Genomic DNA, 22,216 nt, shown 5'->3' with positions numbered 1-22,216 from the left:
ACTTCACTGGGCATTTATCCTTGCTTTGGTTAGTAACTGGATTAAGGAATTTCAGAAATCAGTTTTTCTTTACACTCAACTTGCTAGATATTATTAAAACCATTGAAAGTGTAATAGGAAGTATTTTTTAAAAAGGGATTCATTAAACCAGACACCAGGACATATTACATTGAAGCATAAATTGCTGTATTAACACCAGAGGAAGCAGAGATCACCCTAAAGAAGGGAAGGGTTACAGACCCCCTTTGTAGATTTTTACAGACAATAGAATGCATGTGATTGGCTAAAGCAGTAAAGCATTTCATTGGATATAAATACACCATGTGCCTGATGAGGTCACAGGCCATTAGGGTATGAGGTAATGGGGCAGGACTAAGACAATGGAATTTTGAAAGAACAAATATAGACTTTCTTTCAAGGCAATAAATACTTCTTTTGCTTTGCCAGAGCTCTGCTCTCCTCAGTAACTTTTCCCAGGTTATCAGCATTCCTTTTTACTTCTGGAAATCTTACATTATAGTATAATCTTTTAGTTAAAAATACTGGGTAAATCTATTTATTGAGTAAACTGAGCCTTTCATAATATTAATTTGGATCAACTCAGCCTTGGATTTTTTTAAAATTTTTTTTTTTCTAAAATTAAAAATGAGTTTCCAGAATTATTATTAGAAGTTTATTTAATACAAGCATTTCTGATTAGTTCTGTTTTTCCATATTGCCTTGTTGTTTCTGAGATTTTACAATGACTGGATGTTATAGAGCAGACATGTCAAACTCGCGACGTCACGTGACATCGCGCAACATATCGGGACAGTTTTGCCGTTGCTGGCAATGGGGTGGATGCACCTTCCGTGTGATGAGTCTGGCCCACGGGCCGGCAGTTTGACACCCCTGTTACAGAGGAACAAACTGTGGCTTCTATGCAAGTAATTTTTTTGTTAAAGATAGTTGAAGGAAATTGATACCATTTTTTATTTTACCTCAGGAGTAATTAATTTGAATGTCCTATCTTGGGGTAGGCAACCTTGGCTCTTTTATGACTCGTGGACTTCAATTCCCAGAATTCTGGGAGTTGAAGTCCACGAGTCATAAAAGAGCCAAGGTTGCCTAACCCTGACCTATCCTGATAAAGGAATGGAAGTTTGTTTTAAATAACATGAAATTAATTTCCTATCGTCTGAAAATGAGATTAAACAAAAACATGTTTCATGCACTTTGGATACCTTTGTGAATGGTTAATAATATTGCTTGTTATCACCAAGATACAGCTTGAAAATTAGCTCATGGTTTGGACATGTTCTATTATTGCCACATTTGGAGATGATATCAGTAAGATTGTTAATAAGACTGTGCATGGATATAGTCCTCTTGGCTATACCTCTAATATTTGGAATCTGTCAAGATCTGTGGAATTTTCAAACATAGCGGTTGGCAAAAGGAGCTTTATAATATAGAACTCCCCACTAAATTACAGTGGTGGATTGTTAATGTGTATCCTTGTTTGAATTAGTTTTGTATGTTACAGAGGAGTGAATTTTTTAAAAATTTATATTTTATATAAATTTATATTTTTTTCTTTTTTCTTTTGATGTTTATTTTTAGAGCACGTTATATTGTTAATGGTTATGATTTAAAATACAGGTAGTCCTTGAGTTATGAGTGTAATGGAGCCTGCTCATTCCACTCGTAAGTCGAAAACTTGTAGAGTGAATCTTGTCGAACAAGATCGCTCCCTTGCTCGTTAAACCGCACGCAGCTTGTTAAGCAAACATGAGGTGTCTTAAGGTGGGAAAGGCCATGGAGGGGCCTAGTGATAGAACAAGCCCCCAAGGCCTCCCTGACCCACTAAGATACCGCATGCTTCCCCCTCCCTTCCACACTGGACTCACCTGGAAAAGATCCTCCTCTTTGCCGCAGTTCCTGCTGCCGCCCAGATCTGAGGCTGGGGGGTGTTTCTGCAGCCCCCCCATGGCCCGATCTGGGTTCCAGAGGCATTTTCCAGACTATTGCTGCCAGGATCTGTGGCCGACAAATGCTTTTGCCGCCCCCCCCCCCGGCCTGATCTGGCCTGGAAAATGCCTCCGGAGCCCAGATCAGGTTACCGGGGGGGGGAAACAGAAGCATTCAGTGGCCACAGATCCATGCAGCAGCACCCTTGAAAAGGCCTCCAGAGCCCCGATCCAGCCTCCGAAGGCACATGAAGTGTCCCCCAGCTTCGGTTCCGTTCTCTGTTGCAGAGGACAGAGGCCTAAAACACCATGAGATAATGCAAGATCAGTAGTACTTTAGGCCCCCATTCTCTACGAACGCACTGAAAGCCTGGAGCAGCCAAGAAAGCGAAGGATCTCAATCTTTGCAGGGTGGGTACTGAAGGCTTGGTGCTTATGGAGACTCAGGACGGGTTTGGAGAGAGAGGGAGGGAGTAACCAGGGTGAATGTTGCAGAGCCACTGTGGTCACTCGTAAGGGCGAACGACTGCCGTGCTGCAATATTCATAATTTTGGGACTTGCTCATAAGCACTGGGGGTGGAGCTCATCACGTAACTTTGAACAAGCGTTAAGTGAACGCTCGTAACTCAGGGATTACCTGTAGGTTAATTAGTTTGATATATTTTTTTTAGAAAGAATGAAAATTAAAGGGGAAAATGGCAAGAAAATGATAGATGAAAGTAATTCTGGAAGTTACCGTCCTCCATCTTTAAAAGAATTCATAAGTTTGCCAGAGCACAATCTCTACATTTTCTGGTAATCCTTTCACAACATCCTTTTACAGCCTCAGCTGTAAGCGAATGAAATAATGGAGAAAAGCATAGTAAAATGTCACTTCCTACATTTCTTTAATCCAACAAAAATTAAAGACCCTGTTTGAACATTTGAATGTAGAGAAAAACATTGATTACTTAGTTCTAGTTTAATTTACTGGCGGGGGGGGGAAACAATTTTTGCTCTGCTAAAAATGAACTATATATTTTGAACAATTCTTGGTTCTCAGATAACTGAAGAACTGGTGAACGAATAGATACTGATGGGAGTTTTACCCCTCAGATTTGCTAATGGTTTAATCCAAAAGTTTTTGGCTACAATAAAATGCTTCTATATAATTTCAATAACCATTATTACCAAGTTGAATTTTATATTTCATGCTGATTAGATAAGTATCATTATTATATACTCTTCATTTTAATCATTTATTTCCTTGTTTCTCTATTTGACCCTTTATTATTGACTTTTAGCATATGCTGCTGAAAAAGTTTGAAATACAGTATTTGATACAGAGCAAAAGTTAAAGTCTGTAGTTTGGGAACATCTGATGAATATCATATTGACGGGGAAAAACCCTATCATCACCATATTGGTGATACCTTGTCTAATGGAATTTCAGCATTGCTAAACTTTGAGCTGCATATCTAAAATATTCACATTTTGTGTAATTCACTGAAATCAATAAATTGCAGTCAAGATAATATTAACGGCAAACCTGGAATAGAAATACCTTTTGTCAGATACCAATTGTTTAAAAATGTCTGGATCTGTTCAGTAATTTCATATAAATATTTAAATGTGTTTAGAGATATAGAGAGTAACAACTTTTACCTTGTGCACTCAAGCTCTTTGTGAAAAATACTAGCCCACTTTGGGTTGGCATTTTCATTTTTTACTTTATTAGTGAAGATAAGTTAGACAGCTTAGTCACAGTGATAAACGGTGGTAACACTTTAATCTTATCACATCAGCTACAGTATATTGGTACATAATTGATTGTAAAAGGAGGTTCAGGATTATTAAACCTATCCAATATATTGCTTCAAATGTCAGTTGACAATATGTGCATATCTGTTTCAAGCACATTTGTAATTTTCTGTCCCTGGTTTAATATAAGTTGATGATATAAATTTAATAAAAATAAAATAAATATACTGTAACATGTTTGCTATATAATATCAGTGTGCTTCTCCCTCCCCCCTTTCATGGCTAGGTTTTGTCTAGATCAGGAGCTATACACTATTTCATTTGCATTTCTTTCCCTCTAATATTCTTGTTCAATGTATCTGTCTTGTAACTACTGTTAGTAACAAAGTCACTGGAAATGAGGACAAAGCTCTTCGATTCTCTCTCCTGACAGAAAGTAGATGGGTCTTCCAGTGAGTCCTTAAGACTTAATTTTAAACATAAAATCAGAGGACTTCCCTTGACCACTGTGTTAGGGAACTTAATCTACACCTGTAGTGGCGAATCTATGGCACGGGTGCCACAGGTGGCACGCAGAGCCCTTTCTGTGGGCATGCGTGCCATCGCCCTAGGCCTTCAGCTGGGTTTTATAAAACCTTTTCGCTTTAGGCCTCTGCCGCCATGTGCAAAAAAAAAAAGGTTCAATCAATCAATCAATTTCAGCTTCTCGCAGGAAAAAAAAGATCTCGCAAAGTTGGAATTGATTGATTGAACTTTTCAGTCCCACCCAGTCTGCTGTTACCACGCCCACCCAATGGGACACACCCACCCAATAGGCCACACCCATCCGGCAACCGATGATACATAAGTGGGTTTTGGGTTGCAGTTTGGGGACTCGGTCTCCAAAAGGTTCGCCATCACTGATCTACACTGATTGGCAACTATTCTCCAGAGTTCAGACTAAAGTATTTCCTAGATCATCTTGATGATTATGGTGATGTTATCCATTCAGCCGTGTCCAACTCTTGGCGATTCTGTAGGCCAGATCTCTCCACATCTTCCAATCTTATACTACTTTTTTGAGTTTTTCTGTGCTCTGACTGGTGGTAGCTTTGATAGTGTGCAGCCATCATGTTCTTTGGTGGCCTTGTTTTCTTTTACCGCTAACTCTTCCAAACATAATTGCTTTTTCCAGTGATGATCTATATACAAAGCAAATGAGATGGGAACTCAGCAGGAAGTATTGGAGATGCTCCCTACCTTTGTTATGGATATTCCATTTCTATTTTGTATTTGTATTTTTGTATTTTTACACAGTTATTGGTTAAAAGTAAAGACATGAACTTAATAAACTAGGGTCGTTAAACTGCAAATAAATCTAGTAATCTGCATGCTGTCATTTACCTTTATTTCATATTGGCTTTGTAGACTTAAGGGATTGTACCTAAATATGCAAATTGTACCCAATCATTTTTAATAATGCTAGAGCCTGTACAGTTGTGATTAAGGGGTTAGATTAAGGTGCTGGGCAAGTTCAGATCCCTTCTCCATTGTTTACTTTGGGCCAATCTGTATCCGCTTAACACAGACATGTCAAACACAAGGCCCGGGGGTTGGATCCGGCCCGCGAAGTGGTTTCATGCAGCCCGCGACGCCATCCTGGAAACAGTGAGGGAACGGCCCCCACTGCCTTGGCCCTGGCCCAGAGACCCTCCTTTTGCCAGAGACCCTCAGATCTGTCCCACTCCTGCCCAGGCCCCCATAGGCACCCTTCATGCGAACGATGTAGAGCTGGCCACGCCCACCCAGTAGGCCATACGCACTCTAGCCATGCCCACCCAGTAGGCCACACCCACCCTGGCCATACCCACCCGGCCCCCTGAGGGCAACCGCAATGCTGATGCGGCCCTCAATGAAATTGAGTTTGACACCCCTGGCTTAACAGATCTCACCAATTTATTTTGAAAATAAAATGGAGAACGTTGCGAGAGGGGAGGCTGCCTAGAAAATGGCCAGCTGTTGTCCTGCCTCTTTAAACACTCTCCCCAGCCAGCACAAAAACATTAGCTATAAAAGTTGTTCTGAGAAATAGTATTGCTGTGTAGGAGGTGTAGGTGGAAATAAAATAGCCTGAAGCAGCTAGAAATACATACTTTTTCCCCGTAATAGAACTCACAAGGGGAAGTAATTTGAGGAGCAGTAGTAGGAAGTGTAGTAGCAGTGGGGAAGAGTGGAGAAGTGGTGAGCAGTGAGTAGTTATATGTATGTTGCCTAGGGACATGTGTTTTGGAGCCCACTGACTTGTGTATACTTAAAAACAAACTCTATATGGACTGAATAATAATAATACTAATACCCCAGACTTGTGGATCAGAAAGATAAAAGAAGTGTGGATAGTAGATGTGGCTGTGCCTGGAGACAGCAGAATAGAAGAGAAAGAACTGGAGAAGATAACAAAATACAAAGACCTACAAATAGAAATAGAATTCCTGTGGCAAAGGCAAGCAAGGGTAGTATCAATAGTAATAGGCACCTTGGGTGAAATCCCAAAACAACTGGAACACCACTTGGACACCATCGGCATTGACAAATTGACAAATTCACCATCAGTCAAATGCAAAAGGCAGCTTTACTGGGAACACCTTCCATATCTGTAACAGCATCAAAAATCCAGATCTACCTATCCCAGGGTAAGGAGTCGATAGGTAAACAAAAATGCCAAACCCAGTCTGAACATCTGGCTGACTGTGCAATGATCAATAATTATAATGATGCAATACCAGGTGATTGTGATTTGCAAATTGAAATTGAGCAATCATGGAGGAAGAAATCAATGGTTGTACCAATAGTAATAGGAGCCCTTGGAGCAATACCCAAAGGGCTGCCTAGATAAATGTAAATTTGGAACTTATTAGACCCGAATATCCTGACTTTGCATTAAAAAAAAACCCCACCCTACTCGGAATTGCCAGCTCTTAGGTCCTTGCTCAGGACCTGAACTGTTAAAGTTTTACCAGTACCAGATTGAATTGAATTGACAATTAACAATAACAACAACAATAATAATATATAAAATAGTGAACATTTTTGTAGGAAAAAATATCAGGGTTTGAAGTACACAGTTAAAATCACTTGTACTTTGCTGCTTCATGCCTCATGAGAAGAAAATGCATAGTTTCTTGGGTTGTTCCTGAGAGCTTAACCACTAATTTATAAAAATTCTGATGAAATGTCATTTTTTCAAAAGACATTAATTTCATTCTTAAAAGACCTTAAATCTTGACATGTGATATTAATGTTAAGTTTATCCGTGTCTTAGAAACAAGTATATGACATCTTATTTTAAGAACTCATGTCTCATTTGAAGTAATGGTGAATTAATAATGTGTGAGCCTTTGTTAAATGCCTCATATGGTTAGCAATTTACTGTGCTTACTAAAGTCTGCCATTTCACTTGTTAATCCTGTCAAACAAGAACTGAGATTAAGAGGAAGAAACTGCCTTTTTGAAAATGTCACTTTTTACAAAAAAAAATCTTTTAAAAGTCAATATTTGTAAATATTCTGGGGATAGTTTTGAAACTTGGGGGGTTATGTAACATATAATCCTTTATATAAATTTGAAGTTGATCTGTTTTTTCAGTCTGAGTATCAAATGTTTAACTTGTTTTGTTATCTTGACTCCAATGATTGTAGTAGTTGTATTCTGTTATACGTATATTTTCTTGCCACAATAGCAGTATATACTAACTAGACAATCCATGCCTCATTGGGTCATCTTTTCAGAGATGTTTCTTTACGTAAGAGAGAAACAGAATGACCATTGGTGGGCAAAAAAGCAGTGGGAATAGGAGGAACTGCTGACTTCTTACTGGATTGCCCATTGAGTTTCCTTGTGGAAACTGGTGGGAAGCATCAGCAATCTCTTCCTTCCCTCCCTCCCTCAACAAGCATTGTCCTCCTGCTTAACATCTACATGAAACCTCTGGGTGATGTCATCTGCAAGTGAGGGGTCCGGTGCCATACGTATGCTGATTGATACCTAGTTATATCTTTTGACCTTAGGCTGGCCAAGTGAGGATGTCAAGGTTCTGTCCCAGTGCCTGGAGGCTTTGTGGGATTGATCAGGGAGAAACCAGTTCTGAGTCAATCCTACCAAGATTTAATGTTGTGGCAGTTAAGACCACCCAGATCCAGGAATTATCTTTACTTCTCTGGGTGAGTTACTTCTTCAGTCAGAAGAGTGTGCAACTTGGAACACCAGTTATGGTCTTTCCTGCTTCATTTGACACTCATTGTAAACAGTCACTTGTACTCTTGTCACATTGTGACTCAGTTATCACAATGTGTTTTACATGAGGTTGTCCTTGAAGACCACTTGGAAGCTCCCGCAGTTCTAGAATGCAGCAACATGAGCAGTAATGCCCATACTACTTCGTGGGTTGCATTGATTGACAGTCTTCTTCTGGGTGTGTTTCAAGGTGCTGGTTACCTATAAACCCCTATCTAGCATAGAGCGCAACTATTTGAATGGAGCACCTGTCTTCCACTGTTTTTGCCTGTCCAGGGTGTTCTAACTGAATAAATGCACTTTCATTCCCTTTGATTAAACAGTGTTACATTTCAAGATCCAGGAAGTATGCCTGTATAGCACTGCTTACCCTCTGAAATGAGGTCCCTTTGAGATCCATACAATTTCCCACTGATGATGATCTGAAAGGCTTGCAAACATTATTGTAGGATGGGTTTACACTTCGTTTGTTTTTGCTGGAAGTCATGTGATCACTGGTCTATAATCTTTTCCTATAAGTATTTTGTATGGGATTTTTAAAAATCTAGACAACTTTATTTGTGTAAAGGGGGAATGTAGAGCAATGAATATTAGAGGAAGGTTTTGTCAGGATATGAATATCATCTCATCTCCAGATGACTCTTACTTTAAAAGGTGTATGCATGTCTCAGAGCTAACCAGAATAAAAGTTGCTTAACTATGAAGCTAGTTGTTCAATTAGACAATAATTAAATTAGGCTTGATCTATAGTCACAATGTAATTGATGGTCCTTTTTGCATGGTACAATTGACAGCCTTAAAACTCAGAAGCTGCAATGTGTTTGGAGGCAGAGATGTTATATTTGATAACTGCTGCTTGAGACAATTACAAATACAAATTTAGCTTTTAAAGAATCATCTGTACTTGATATAAAATAGAAATACTCTCACCTGAGAACAGGAATTTATATATTTTTATCATTCTGGGGATACAGAAAAGAGTGGAGATTAATCTTTAAGAATTACACGGTAGCATGGACGAAGCCAAACCAACTCATGTTTTTCTCTTAAAAATATTGAGTGTAAGAGAGTCTGGTGATTAATTTAAAATCCTAACTAATATACAAGCCTGTACTTCCCGAAATTTGCCCGCAATCCTAGGCAAAATCTTTCTTTGTGCCTTTATATCCGCGTATATCATGCATGTTTCTGCCATGTCCGTGTTTCAATTTATTCAGTGCCTTTTATTCACATATACAAAATAATTATGAGATGAAATGAATTGCCCTATAAAATGATAGTGTATTTAAAAAAATAGATTCTCATTTGTATAATGCTGTTTATTCTCTCTCTTATACATGTCCCTGTCACATGCACAAATACAAAGGTCCACTTCTTCCTTCTTTCTGTTGTATATTCTTGTATATTGTAAGCCTCCCAGAGTCATTTGGGGCAGTGAGATGGGTGGCATACAGATTTAATAAACAAGCAAACAAATATTTCTGCAAGGTAAGAAAAAGGAAAACAAAAAGATTAGGATAGATGTGGGGTGAAAAGGGAAGAGAAAGAGAAAAAGTGGGATAAAACAGGCAAATGAGAGGAAATGCAGTAGCTGGGAAACAAAGAAAAGAGAAACGCTGCAGAGGTTAAGATACGGAAGGGTAAATGTACCAGGTAAACAGCCTCTCCCAGCAACAGCTATTCTTCAGGTTTTCATACACATCCCTGCTCAACAGAACCAGTTGTCAATACCTGTTGACCCCTCCAAGAAGCTTTTTCAAACAACTCCTAGCGAATAACAAATGTTTGCCTTTTGTCTGGAGTTTTTTTTAAATGCTCACAGCTGGGTACATTTAATTTTATATGTTTCTAGAGGCAAAAGATTTAAAAAAACAAATATCGCGAGAAGCCACATCACCTCCTACTTATTATCAGCTTCTAATTTCCTCAGCTAACTGAAATGTCATTCAGGAGAGAAGGTAAAAGCTGAGTAAAGCATGAAGCTACAATTAGAAAAGAGAAGAGGCATGAAGATATTTGGGGAGAGATGTCTGTATATTAAAAAAAATAGCCAAAACATTAAAATAAAAGATCAACTGAGATCAGTACAGTAGTCCTCGACTTACAAACGTTCATTTAGTGACCATTCAGAGTTACAAAGGCACTGAAAAAAGTGACTTACAACCGTTTTTCACACAACTGTTGCAGCATCCCCATGGTCACGTAATTAAACTTCAGACGCTTGGCAACTGTCTCACATTTATGACTGTTGCAGTGTCCTGGGGTCAAGTGATCACCTTTTGCGATCTTCTGACATGCAAAGTCAATGGGGAGGTCAGATTCACTTAACAACTGTGTTACTGACTTAACAACTGCAGTTATTCACTTAACAACAGTGGCAAGAAAGGTCAGAAAATGGGGGAAAAGTCGCTTAATAACTGTTTCACTTAGCAACAGAAATTTTGTGCTCAATCATGGTTGTAAATTGAGGATTACCTGTAATTCATTGTTTCATTCATCACAAGCCATAAAATGTGAACTTGCAGGGGTATTTCCTTCATATTGGTTTGCATCAGTTTAAGCAAAAGTAAAAATCACTTTTACCCAATGTGTAAAGGTCACAGAATCTCACTTTTCATTTTATATTATTTTCTATCTAAAGATTTTTGCAGTATCTAGAATACTAATTCAGTGTGCCTAGAAAGAGAAGTATCATGGGGAGAATTGTTTTGTTTCTGCCAATTGGCAAACTATCAAGTAGCAGGATTAAATGCAATTTTAAAATCCCTAGTTCTTTAACACAGTCTCGTCATTTCCAATTCTCCGGTATAATATATAACCATCGAAGAAAATTTATCATATTAACTAATTCATAAATTAAAGTTGTTTTAAAAAATAAGTATCTAATCCACGTTGCTTAATTTTAATAGCTCAGAAACCCAATTCAGTCTCTTTTTGTTTGTCAATTAATTTAAATGCCAACACATTGTAGAATCTTTTCACGTTTAATTATTTTGCCACTCTGCTGTTTAGAGGATATTAAAAAATATAGGTCACAGGATATGAACAGCAAGAGTTCAGTGATGAAAAAAGAGGTTTATTTTCCATGATTTTCTGTTGACATTTGGAGATTAACAAATTTCTTCAGTAAGAAATAAGTTTCTTATACATACAGTGTAACTGACCCAACTGAGTGATCTTGAAATGATAAAGTAGTACAGAACTCTTTCAGTTTATAAGCAAGAAATAAAGTAGGCCCACTTTTCCGAATGTTAACAGTGGCCTTAATCCTCTCAGCTTTTCTGTGATCTTGGGAAAGCTCACATGAAAGATAAATTACTGTAAAAGCAAAAGCAAATGTTTCTTGTCATATTTAAATGCCATTTTTTTTACATATTTAAATGCCATTTAACCCCTTAACTTCTATTAGTGAAATGTCCACAAGACATTGAACAGATTGTACTCTGTATCCTTGGACTGTGCAGAATCTGTTCCAGAACATGCTTCTCTAAAAACTCTAGAACCCTGAAGTGAGACAAAAAAATTGGAGATTTTTCAACTAGTGACATGGGGAGGAGCTGTTTCCAGCATCAGATTTCCCCCTCCAAGTGTTGATCTTTCCTCTATCGGAAGAAAGTACTTAAACACCCTGTCAGCTGTGGTAGTATATCTTTTAATCAATAAACATTTTGTTGTTGTTGTTAGCTGCGAAGTCGTGTCCGACCCATCGCGACCCCAAATCAGAATTAATTTAAGAATAAAAAGTTGAAGTCTGTTGTTCCCCATCCAGATCCCCACCGCCTCCAGGCAGCACAAAAGGACATCACTCACTTGCCCTAGGACAGAGAGGTGATACCTCATCTAATGATGACAGATGTTCTCACTAAGAGGTTTCGTGTAGATGTTAAAAAGATGTGCAGAGAGCAACATGCCCTATGGCACCCCATAAAAGAGAGGCCATGTACTGGACCTCTTGCTCCCTGTTCACCAATTGAGACCGGCCTCAGAGGAAGGAGGTGAACCAGCACAAAACTGTGCCCCCTGTCCACGCCCACCCCTATTTCATCTATTTGAAAGACAAATAACAATGACCTAGCTGTATTAAATTAAATTATGATTGAATACTCCTCATAACAAAATAGGTTCTTTGAGCAATATTATAAAACAACTTATTTTTTATAATTTGCTTTTCCTTAAAGACTATATCTGTATTTAGTTTTCAGAATTTTCTGTGCTCAAATGCCAAATTAGAGGATTTTTCCCCCCCTATCACTGTATATGAGGAGGGTGAAAATTGTAAAAATAATTTTCTTCCAGGTCTGAGATAGCATCCCAGCTACAATTAGCAAAGATTAAAAGTCAAAGAATAAGACATATTCAGCAGGAATCACACTGGCTAAATTGTTCTCTTTGATGAAAGAGCTGCAGAATTGTGTAAAAAGCTTATGGTCTTTTTAAAAAGCCAAACTAATACATACAGCCTCTTATATTGTTTTTGCAGTTTGTGTCTTCTCTTTTCTGGTTTGGTAATTGTAGCTTACTTGGAATACCTGGGCAATTTGTGCTAATTGCTGATAGGTTTACTTGCTAGCCACAGAAACTAATTATTTCTGTGTTTTTATTTATTTATTTATATTTCATGTTACTAGATCACCCAAGGAGGGGCTCTGGGAGGTTCAAGTGTATGTTATTGCAAGTATGCTGAAATAATTAGGAGAACATTAGGGCCATTTGTTAAAAATTTCAATCAGATTCTGACACTGGAATTTTACATCAATGTTTCTAAAATGTTAGGCAAATATATAGCGTTCATATTGAACATCTGTTTTCCAACTGGAAAAGATTCTGGAAATTCTCAGAAAATAAATTTTTCCATGTGTTCAATCACGTTGCTCTTTCAAGACAATTTATAAAACTTAAAAATCTTTTATAGTTCACAAGCGAATTGATAATCAAATAGATGATTTTATAAGCAGTACTGATCCTCATATTTTACGATATCAGTTGATAGCACTTCTGATTTCTATTATTGTGTATTTTAGCTGCTATTAGTAAAGTTAATAATCTATGTTCTACATTTATTTTACCTTTTACCTTTTATTCACTGTGGACTTGGACTTGAACCAACTGCTGTGATTTGTTTAAAATTAACAGAATTCATTGTTTCAGAATATGTATGCAGACAGAAGTTAGATGTCCCTTTGTAGCAGTATATCATCAGAATAGACATATTCTGAGGGACAACAATTCAATCTTAAGCTTGAAATGTTCTGCTCTAAGCAAAAGTCTAAGCAAGTAGTTATCAATAAGAAAGTGGTATGTTGTGTTGTCTCTGTAACAACTGTCAAGCGTCTGTGGGCTTGCCGCTAACGGGAGGGGGGAGGAGGGGACAAGACCATCATTTTGATGCATCCGGAGACCAGCAACAGAGGCGGCAGCAACAGCCTTTTCCCTCCCCCGTAACCTGGATGCTGGAAGGGGGACCCTGCGGAGTGCAGCTAAGTGGGCGTCAGCTCCGCAGCCATTGCGCCAAACACCTGACCGCCACGAAGGTAAAGGTAAAGGTAAAGGTAAAGGTTCCCCCGCACATGCGTGCTAGTCGTTTCCGACTCTAGGGGCCGGTGCTCATCTCCGTTTCAAAGCCGAAGAGCCAGCGCTTGTCCGAGGACGTCTCCGTGGTCATGTGGCCGGCATGACTAGACGCCAAAGGCGCACGGAACGCTGTTACCTTCCCACCGTAGTGGTCCCTATTTTTCTACTTGCATTTTTACGTGCTTTCGAACTGCTAGGTGGGCAGAAGCTGGGACGAGTAACAGGCGCTCACTCTGCTACGCGGCACTCGGGATTCAACCCGCCAAACTGCCGATCTTCTGATCGACAAGCTCAGCGTCCTAACCCACTGAGCCACCGCGTCCCTATCCGCCACGAAGAAGCAGCGAAAAGCTGGATGCTGGCTAGGTGGGTGGGGGTAGGGCCGGTCGGGAGATATGTATTTAGAGCGCTGGGAGGCAATTGCTCCCAGTGCTAACTTTGCTGTTTCTTTCGATACCGCATGCCAGAGCATTCTGTGAATAAATCAACCACCTGTGAACTCAACGGCTTATTTCTTGTTGGAGCCAGGGGTGTGGCAGGGACTTCTGAGAACAACTCTATTTTCAAATGAACCTTGGTTTTAGGTAGGGCAGTCACAGGGAAAAAACTACGGTGATATCTGAAGAAAAGTGATGGCAACTTCATTAAGTGAGATTAATTAAAATCTCTTACTGTGAGAAATGTGAACAACTTGACACTCAAAATTTCTGGAATTTGATCCAAATGCCATGAAATAATTTAATGATGATGCCATTAAGTTGGATGCAAAGTGCAAAACTGAATTAATGTTTCATTGCATAATTAAGATTTCAGAAGGGCAGTACTGTAAGAAGAGAATATTTCCAAAGATTTGAGAATTCTGAAACTATTATTATATTGTATGTTTCTTATAATTACCAATGGCCAACAGCTTGTAGGTTCACAAGGTTGTCTCCAAAGTAGAGTTTCTTGTTTGCATAGAGTAGTGTAAATATGTGTGGGATCAAACTGGGTTTTAGTTATACTTGTGGCGCACTGGCCATAATGTTCCAGAACTGACCACTACTATATTCATTGTTAACAGCAAAGTAGTATCAGCTATGATTGATAAGCTGATCTGTTTCTCTCTTGCTAAAAAGCATTGTTTGAAACCCTCAATTTTCCTCAAAACCATAATGGGCAGCTATGATATATTTTTTCCAGGACCATCTGGTATCCATCATGGTATGTAGAAAATTGGAACTTGGAATGTAAGAGAAGTAAATGGTAGAGCATATATTAATACAGAAAAGAAAAGTAGTATGCTTTATGCCTGTGGAACTTAGCGAAAAGAAAAAGATGTGATAAATATGAATGAAGGTGGTGTGAACAAACAACATATAAATAATATAACACAAAATTATCCTATAGGCCAGCTATTTAGCTAACAGTATTAATTTTTCCCAATTTGAGGTTGCATTTATAAAGCATACTGACATGTTAAAAATGCTTGCTTTTATATCAAAGAAAGTAAATAATTTTGGAGTAAGAAAACAACTTGATTTGGAATAGAAAATATAAAGGTTATAGAATTTTCATAATTCTGGTTTTTTTGTTATGAATTAGTTTAGTTGATGTCATGAATTACATTTCTTCTTGCTAAATGGGAGTATGCTGTAAATTACAGACTATTCTTCAAATAATTTTTTTAAAAAGTATTGTATTAATAATATCTGATTTGAGTAGAAAAGATCATTTTAAGCACTATTTGGATAATAAGATATAAAGTATAATAAATATTCTGTTTGAAATAATTAGTATTGACCTGTGAAGTGTACTGTGTTTTATAAACCCATTTCCCCTTAAAGCATAGTACTTATATGATATACACCTTTATCTCTCTCAAGTACAATTTTGCACAAGATGCTAGCAGAAAAGCATTTAATTTTATGAATTATAGAGCCTAATATTAACAATGAAAATTATTTTCCATTTTTCCCCCCACAGGCAGAACTCATAAAAGGAAATTCACCAAGTATTGGACTGACATTGCGTCAAATACAGGCTAAGGAAGGAGAAACAGGTCACGTTGTTATTGAAACGGTTACACCAAACTCTGCTGCTGCTACTGCTGATCTCCAGAGAGGCGACAGGCTATTATCTATTGGAGGTATGCAGTGAAACTACATGAACTAAGCTTAATAACATTTGCTAAGTTATATGTAACTTGGGAACTGCTCAGAAGGTATAACAAATGATATTATTGGGAAATGTATTAAAAAGTTTCATCCATCCTTTATTAGTCATAACCAAGCAAAATCGTAAACAGTTTTATTATATTGAGGGCAATAGCGCCCTAATAAAACAATATCATAACTTGTTTTCAGGTGCATGCTATAATGATATTTTAGTGTAGTTTTTAGAATAAAAATACTTGTTACGTTTTTAGATATATTTTTCTCAACCCTGAAAGGGCATTATATTTGGAGAAAGAAAAGATATAAATATTTCAGAAAAACATCAGTATTTGGTATCAACCTTGGCAGCTGCTGCGGAAATGGTTTTCGTTCAGTAGAAGAGATACAAACAATTGAGTGCCTAGGTCACTATTTATGTACAATTTTTTTGGGGTACAGAAGAATTAAACTTGGGAATATGATACTTATTATTGTCATTATTATTTACCCCTCCATCATCTGATTGGTTTGCTTTGTGCTTTCCAGTCAGAATTCCTGGCAACTGCCTGGACAAATTCCTGCAGTTTTCTTGGCAACATTTTTGGAAACACTTTGCCGTTTCCTCCTTACTATGGCTGAGAATGAGTGACTGTGTCAGGACCCACCCCAATTCACATCTTAGGAAATAAGGACTCTTGGAGCCGAGTTGTCCAAAAGGAAAAGATCATTTCCCCCCCTTTGTTCCCCCAGATCAAAAGTTCTTTGAAAGCAGCTACAGATAGACTGAATAAACAATCCCCCCCTCCTTCTACCAGTATGGCAGAATCCCGGTAGGCACAATATTTTAACCATACATTTATGAATGTGATATCAATGGATTCTGACAGACTGGCCCAAAATTGCTCATTTGGCTTTGTGCCTGAGGTATCTTGAACTCAGATCTTCCAGTTTCTAGCCTGGTGCCTTAACCACTACACCAATACTGGCCTTCCCTCCATCATCAGTCTTAATCTAAATAGGATTTTTGTTGTTATAATGCAGATGGTCATTGCTCTACTTCCTTTTTACATTACTACATGTATTAATAATGTTGATGAGGAATAAATTCATAGGACAGTCCCAATTTCTGTATGGAAGGGAAAAGGATTGCATGGCTTCTCCTTGACTGGGCAACATTCTCGGTTTAGGTATTTATCAGTTGCTTCAGAAAATACTAATCTTTATTGTTTTCTTTTCTGTTTTTTAATAGGAGTCAGGATTACATCAACAGCACAAGTGTTAAAACTTATCAAACAGGCTGGTGAAAGAGTCACCATATATTATGAGAGACCAGTTGGCTATAGTCAGCAGACTTCATTAACCCAAGATAATATTTCGCAGTTGGAAGATTCAGCATTTTCAGATGAATATTTGCTGAATGAAATAGAAAACAAAGAATTAGATATAGAATTTGAAGACCTGGCAAATGCACTAAAGTCAAGTGAATTCAAAGATGATTCTTCAAGCAGTCCCAAGCACATGCCAAGTTCACTTGCTGGTAAACCACCTGGAACTCTATCTCCAGTGTTAAATCGCAAGTTACATCTAGGAAGTCATCAGGCATCTTCAAGGGTAATTTTCAAAGAGACATCCAAACAAGCAATACACAAAACACCTGAGAACCTGGATATAAGTCAGCAGACAAACAAACAGCCACAGTTAAATATAACCAAACCACCTGTACCTCCCAGACCACAGATTAAAGTGTCAACAGTTTCTAGTGAAGTTCAAAATAAATTAGAAACTGGCGATTTATCTTCTGAGAAAGTGGACAAGCTCCCTCTTCCTGCCAGTAATGGAGACAAGAATTCAGAAAAGGTAATCAAAATCATTGATCTAGGAGAAGAATCTGCAGGATCCAAACCAATTGCTAAGGAGCCTTTAGAAATTTCACAGAGTTTTAGAACAATTACAAATAAATCAGAAACATTAAAAGAAAGTACAGAATCTCAACAGACTATTAAAGTACCTATCAGTAAATCTGTTACAAACAAATCAGAACTACATAAAGACATATCAGAGTATTCACATTCTTCACTGCCTGCTAAGGCAGTAGAAAACCATAATTCATGGGAATCACCAGAAATTCCTTACCGTAATCGAGCAGGTAAATGGGCAAGGACAAAAGGCTCTTCCTACATATTTGAAGTAGGAAAAGAACATACATACCTAAATATTGGTATTTGGTGTAGAGACCCTTTCAAAGTAGGTGGGCTGGTTTGTTTGGGATATGAAAGTGTAAAACTTGAAGATGTAGCTTTAGATTGCATAGCTACATCCTCCATGGAATTCATTAGGCTATTTCGACTAAATCCCCCTGCACCTAAAGCTGCAGTAACTAGAACAGCATTGCGTAGTTTTATCTCACACAAAGGTTTCAATGAAAAGTTTTGTTATGGTGATGTCACTATACATTTTAAATATTTAAAAGAGGGTGAACCTGAAGACTCAAGTTTTCTGTTGGAAAAAGAGAAAGAAAATATTTCAGAAGAAGCAATAGCTCCTATTCTTTCAAAAGATGATCCTTACTTTGGACAAATTACTTACACTGAAAATAGGCACAATTTCCAAGATACTCAGTTTCAAAATCCAACTTGGTGTGACTACTGCAAAAAGAAAGTTTGGACAAAAGCAGCATCGCAGTGTGTGGTTTGTGCATATGTTTGCCACAAAAAATGTCAAGAAAAGTGTCTGACTGATGCTCCCTTCTGTTTAGGAGCCACAAGACGGCTGGAACGGGTTTTACACACTTTGAAATTTGAAAACCAAGATTCTCAGTCCACACCAGGATCTCGTGTTGATTCAGAACTGAAAACTGCAAATAAAGCAACAGGTCTAACAAGACACCTTCTTAATACGAGCAGCCGATTCTTAAACCTTCGTCAAGTTCCTAAAGTTCGTATTAATGAGCAAGGACCTGAAGTGATAGAACCTTCACCGAAGCAGACCCCACATCCTTCTGATAATGAAGGTAGCGATACAGAGACTGGTGGCCCTAGTAGCCCTTCCAAGCAAGTATCCACTCCGGGGATTAAGTTGCCAAGGAAGGAAGGAGGACTTGATGACAGCGTTTTCATTGCCGTGAAAGAAATTGGCCGAGACCTTTATAGAAGTTTACCTACAGAAGAAAGAATCCAGAAATTAGAAATTATGTTGGAAAAACTTCAGTATGAAATAGACCAGGAACTGGAGAGCAACAATTCCTTAATTAGAGAAAAGAGAGAAGCAACGGATGCAAGGAAAAAAAGGCTGTTGGCTGCTGCGTTGGCTAAATCAGGTGAGAGGTTGCAAGCCCTGACACTCCTCACGATTCATTATAAAGCTGGCATTGAAGACATAGAAGCTTTAGAAAATGCTGCTTTAGAACCTGGATCTAGAAAAGAGGATAAAGATGAAGAGGACAACAACTTAGTGGAAGAAACAGATAATGAAGATGAGGCCGCTTTAGTCATGGCACCAGTACTTGAAACCCTCCTAAAGGAAGAAGAGAGACTTGAATCCCAGAATGCACCTGTAGACTGATATAGCCCAGTTGGTCTTGCAGATGATAAACTGGGGAACACTTTGCACTTAAAACTACATCAGATATTTCAAAATTGTAATTAAAACACTGAGATAATATATACAAGCTGCTTCTCCATTATTTTCAAACCCATGTAAGGAAATGGCTTTTATTTCCAGGTACAATATGATTTTATTTGGTTGAACCATGTTATGTTTAAATAACATTTTGGGACTTTATACTAGATGATTTTTAATTTATTTGAACTTTTTTCTAAAATGTATTTCTAAAAATATATCAGGATGAATTGCAAAAAAACAAAACAAAACATTCCGAGAGATGTTTTGTTGGAATGAGTGAAGCAGCCACTTCCTCCACGAGACTTAACACCTCTTTTGAGGGCTTTCTGGAGTCATCTCCACAGACATGTTCACACCCAGCTTACTTTCTGGCAATCTCAATGGCAATGTTGTCTTCTAAACTGCATGGCTGCCTCTCTTGTTTCAAGAAAGAGGCCTTTGCTCACACCAACACACTTCCTGAATTGCCTTTGAAATGCTTTGCACAGTTTCTGTTCGGGGCGGGGGGGGGGTTGTTCCTTTCATTATTCAGTTTTAAAGCTTTGCATTTTTATTTTGTGTTCAAATTAGAACTACTGCAGCAGCTGCTGATGGGCCAGTTTTCGAAGATTTTTGTTATACTTTGCCATTTGCTTATTCAGTATATTTTGGAAAGGGGATTATTGTTAAGTTTCAGGTGTTTTTGGTTGTTGTTTTTTTTTTTGCCAATGATGCATTATAGATGACATGCCTTTATTTCCAGTTATTTGGTAACATTAGTATTCCAATGCCTGGTTTCTCTGTTTTTCTTTCACAGAGAAGTCTGAATTTTTGAAAAGGCAATTTACATTTTACTTTTTCCTTCTGTGAATTTATTAGAATCTTTAGCAGGGAAGACCTTTGAAGCACATATCACTGGAACAACTGTCATCAGGTTCTAATTTCCCTACTCAAAAACACCATAGGCATTACTTTTTCCCTATACACATATTTTATAGAAATGTATTGAGAATGTGCCACAGGTTTTTCTTTGTTCCTGTAACTAGATGGAAGTTTCATAGAACATACTCTTCTGTAATGTAATAACGTTAAGCACCCATGAGAAAATTTAAATGGTAACCTTAACACTAAATTGATTTATTCTCCAATAGTTCTGGTGACAAAAAAAATAAAAAAGACATGCTCAGCAACTTAAGATTGCCCCCTGTAGCCCTCACCCACCCATTGAATCCTAAGCCCAACAACACTAAAAATCAATTGATCCGAGATGAGGATTGTTAGTTAGGGTTATCTTAATGTTTCACACCCATATTTCTTAATGTTTTATTTTTTTGTGCTTAATCATCATTTTTGGCATTGTGTTATGAAATAATTTTGTAAAACTAAATAAAATGATAGCATTCTGCATTATTCCTACTTGACTAACAAGCAACCGCTTATGCTACTGTGTAGAAACTTTTTGCTATTATAATGGGAGTGAACAACATCCTAACATTTTTAACTTTACAACTTGTCCTGACAATAAAAAAGTAAAATAGTTCAACAGAACAGCTACCAAATTCACATAATCCATTTTTTTTTTAAAAAAGGTAAAACAATTTTAGGTATTTTCCCGAATGAACCAATAATATTCAATCAACATTATATTCAAGGAATATTATCTTTCAGAAATCATCAACTTAACAAAATTTTGTATAAACTAAGACATTTTCCCTTTAGTTTCTGTCCAGATACTAACGCAGATCAGAATACAATGACACAAATACTACAGATACTAGGTTTACTAAGCTAACATCATATAATAGTTACCTTTTTATGAAAGAGGCATGAAAAGTTGAGTATCAGTACTCCACTATGATGATTGTATAATGTAAGTTAAATATAGTGCAATATTCTAACCGTTGCGTGAGAATGGCAGCAAAATAATAGTAAGGTAGCATCAAGAAAAACATATAAAGCATAGAATTATAATAATTACTGTTTTTAAAAACTATTGATACATTCCTTTTATATCTTTTGCTTCTCTGCTTTACTATACACAGCTGAAAATAATAAATACCACTGGATCCAAGACTATCTTGAGGTGGTGGTATGTTATTACTTGACACTAACATATATTTATGGAAATCTGCCTGAGATGATTGTCAGATGATTTTATCATGAAAACAAGCTTTAATAAAAGTTTTTAAATAAATTCTGTTTCTTTGTTATAACCTGTTAGATATTTAAAGAGTATTTTGGCACATAGCCATAGGTTTATTTATTCCATGCTATGCTATTTTCTAGAACAATGGCTTCCAATGTTTCTTTATTCAGTAGAACTTTCGTGGAAGGGTTGCGGATGACAAACAAAAGGCCTGTTTATCTGTAATGATGCTACATTCTTTCTTAGGCCTAGGTAGAGTTAGGAACACACCTACCCTACCTACCCACAATTGAATCTTTTGTGGACCCTTTCCTCTCCTGATTCCTGCCCAATATTTTTCATTTCAATTCTCATCAGTCAGTTAGCCTTGTCTGTAATCAGAGGCCTCTACATTGGGAAAGGCTAATGCACCAAATAGAGAATGAGATTGCTGAGTTACATACAGTAGGTAGTTGACTTTCTAATAGCATATTTTCTAAGGAGCTTCTCTACATTTGCAATACTTTCTATAACAGAAGACTTAAGGTTGAGAAGTACTTATTCTTTGATTGAGAAATTCTTGATAAATAGGAGGAAATTAAAATCGTAAATTAAAACATCTTGGGAAGAGTAAATTTATTTACAAGTGTGTGCACTAGGGTTTTTTTGTATTTTCATAATGGTTTTCGTATTAAACTTCTAATAACAGAATACTTAAACATACTGTGTGTTGCAACTCCTTGAGGTTATAGCAGTCTAAGACCAAATATAGTACTATGGATTATATTCAATATCAAAATCTCATAGAAGCAGTTTGGAATGCTTA

The 22,216-nt window shown here is 37.5% G+C and overlaps 1 protein-coding gene across 1 annotated transcript in view; it reads left to right on the top strand.

Moving 5' to 3' along the window:
- The window catches only part of PDZD8 (PDZ domain containing 8), a 41,164-nt gene extending 19,705 nt beyond the window's left edge, over window positions 1–21,459 (top strand). The window contains exons 4-5 of the mRNA XM_083363388.1: window positions 15,496–15,658; window positions 16,915–21,459. Coding sequence (XP_083219514.1) covers window positions 15,496–15,658; window positions 16,915–19,226 — 2,475 coding nt within the window. The 3' untranslated portion in view covers window positions 19,227–21,459. The remainder of the gene's footprint in view (window positions 1–15,495; window positions 15,659–16,914) is intronic.
- Window positions 21,460–22,216: the final 757 nt, after the last annotated feature.

The sequence above is a fragment of the Vipera ursinii genome, assembly GCF_947247035.1.
Source record: "Vipera ursinii genome assembly, chromosome: 5".
Classification (NCBI taxonomy): domain Eukaryota; kingdom Metazoa; phylum Chordata; class Lepidosauria; order Squamata; family Viperidae; genus Vipera; species Vipera ursinii.
Note: the sequence above shows the minus strand (reverse complement) of the source record. Positions and strands in the feature narration are given on the sequence as shown.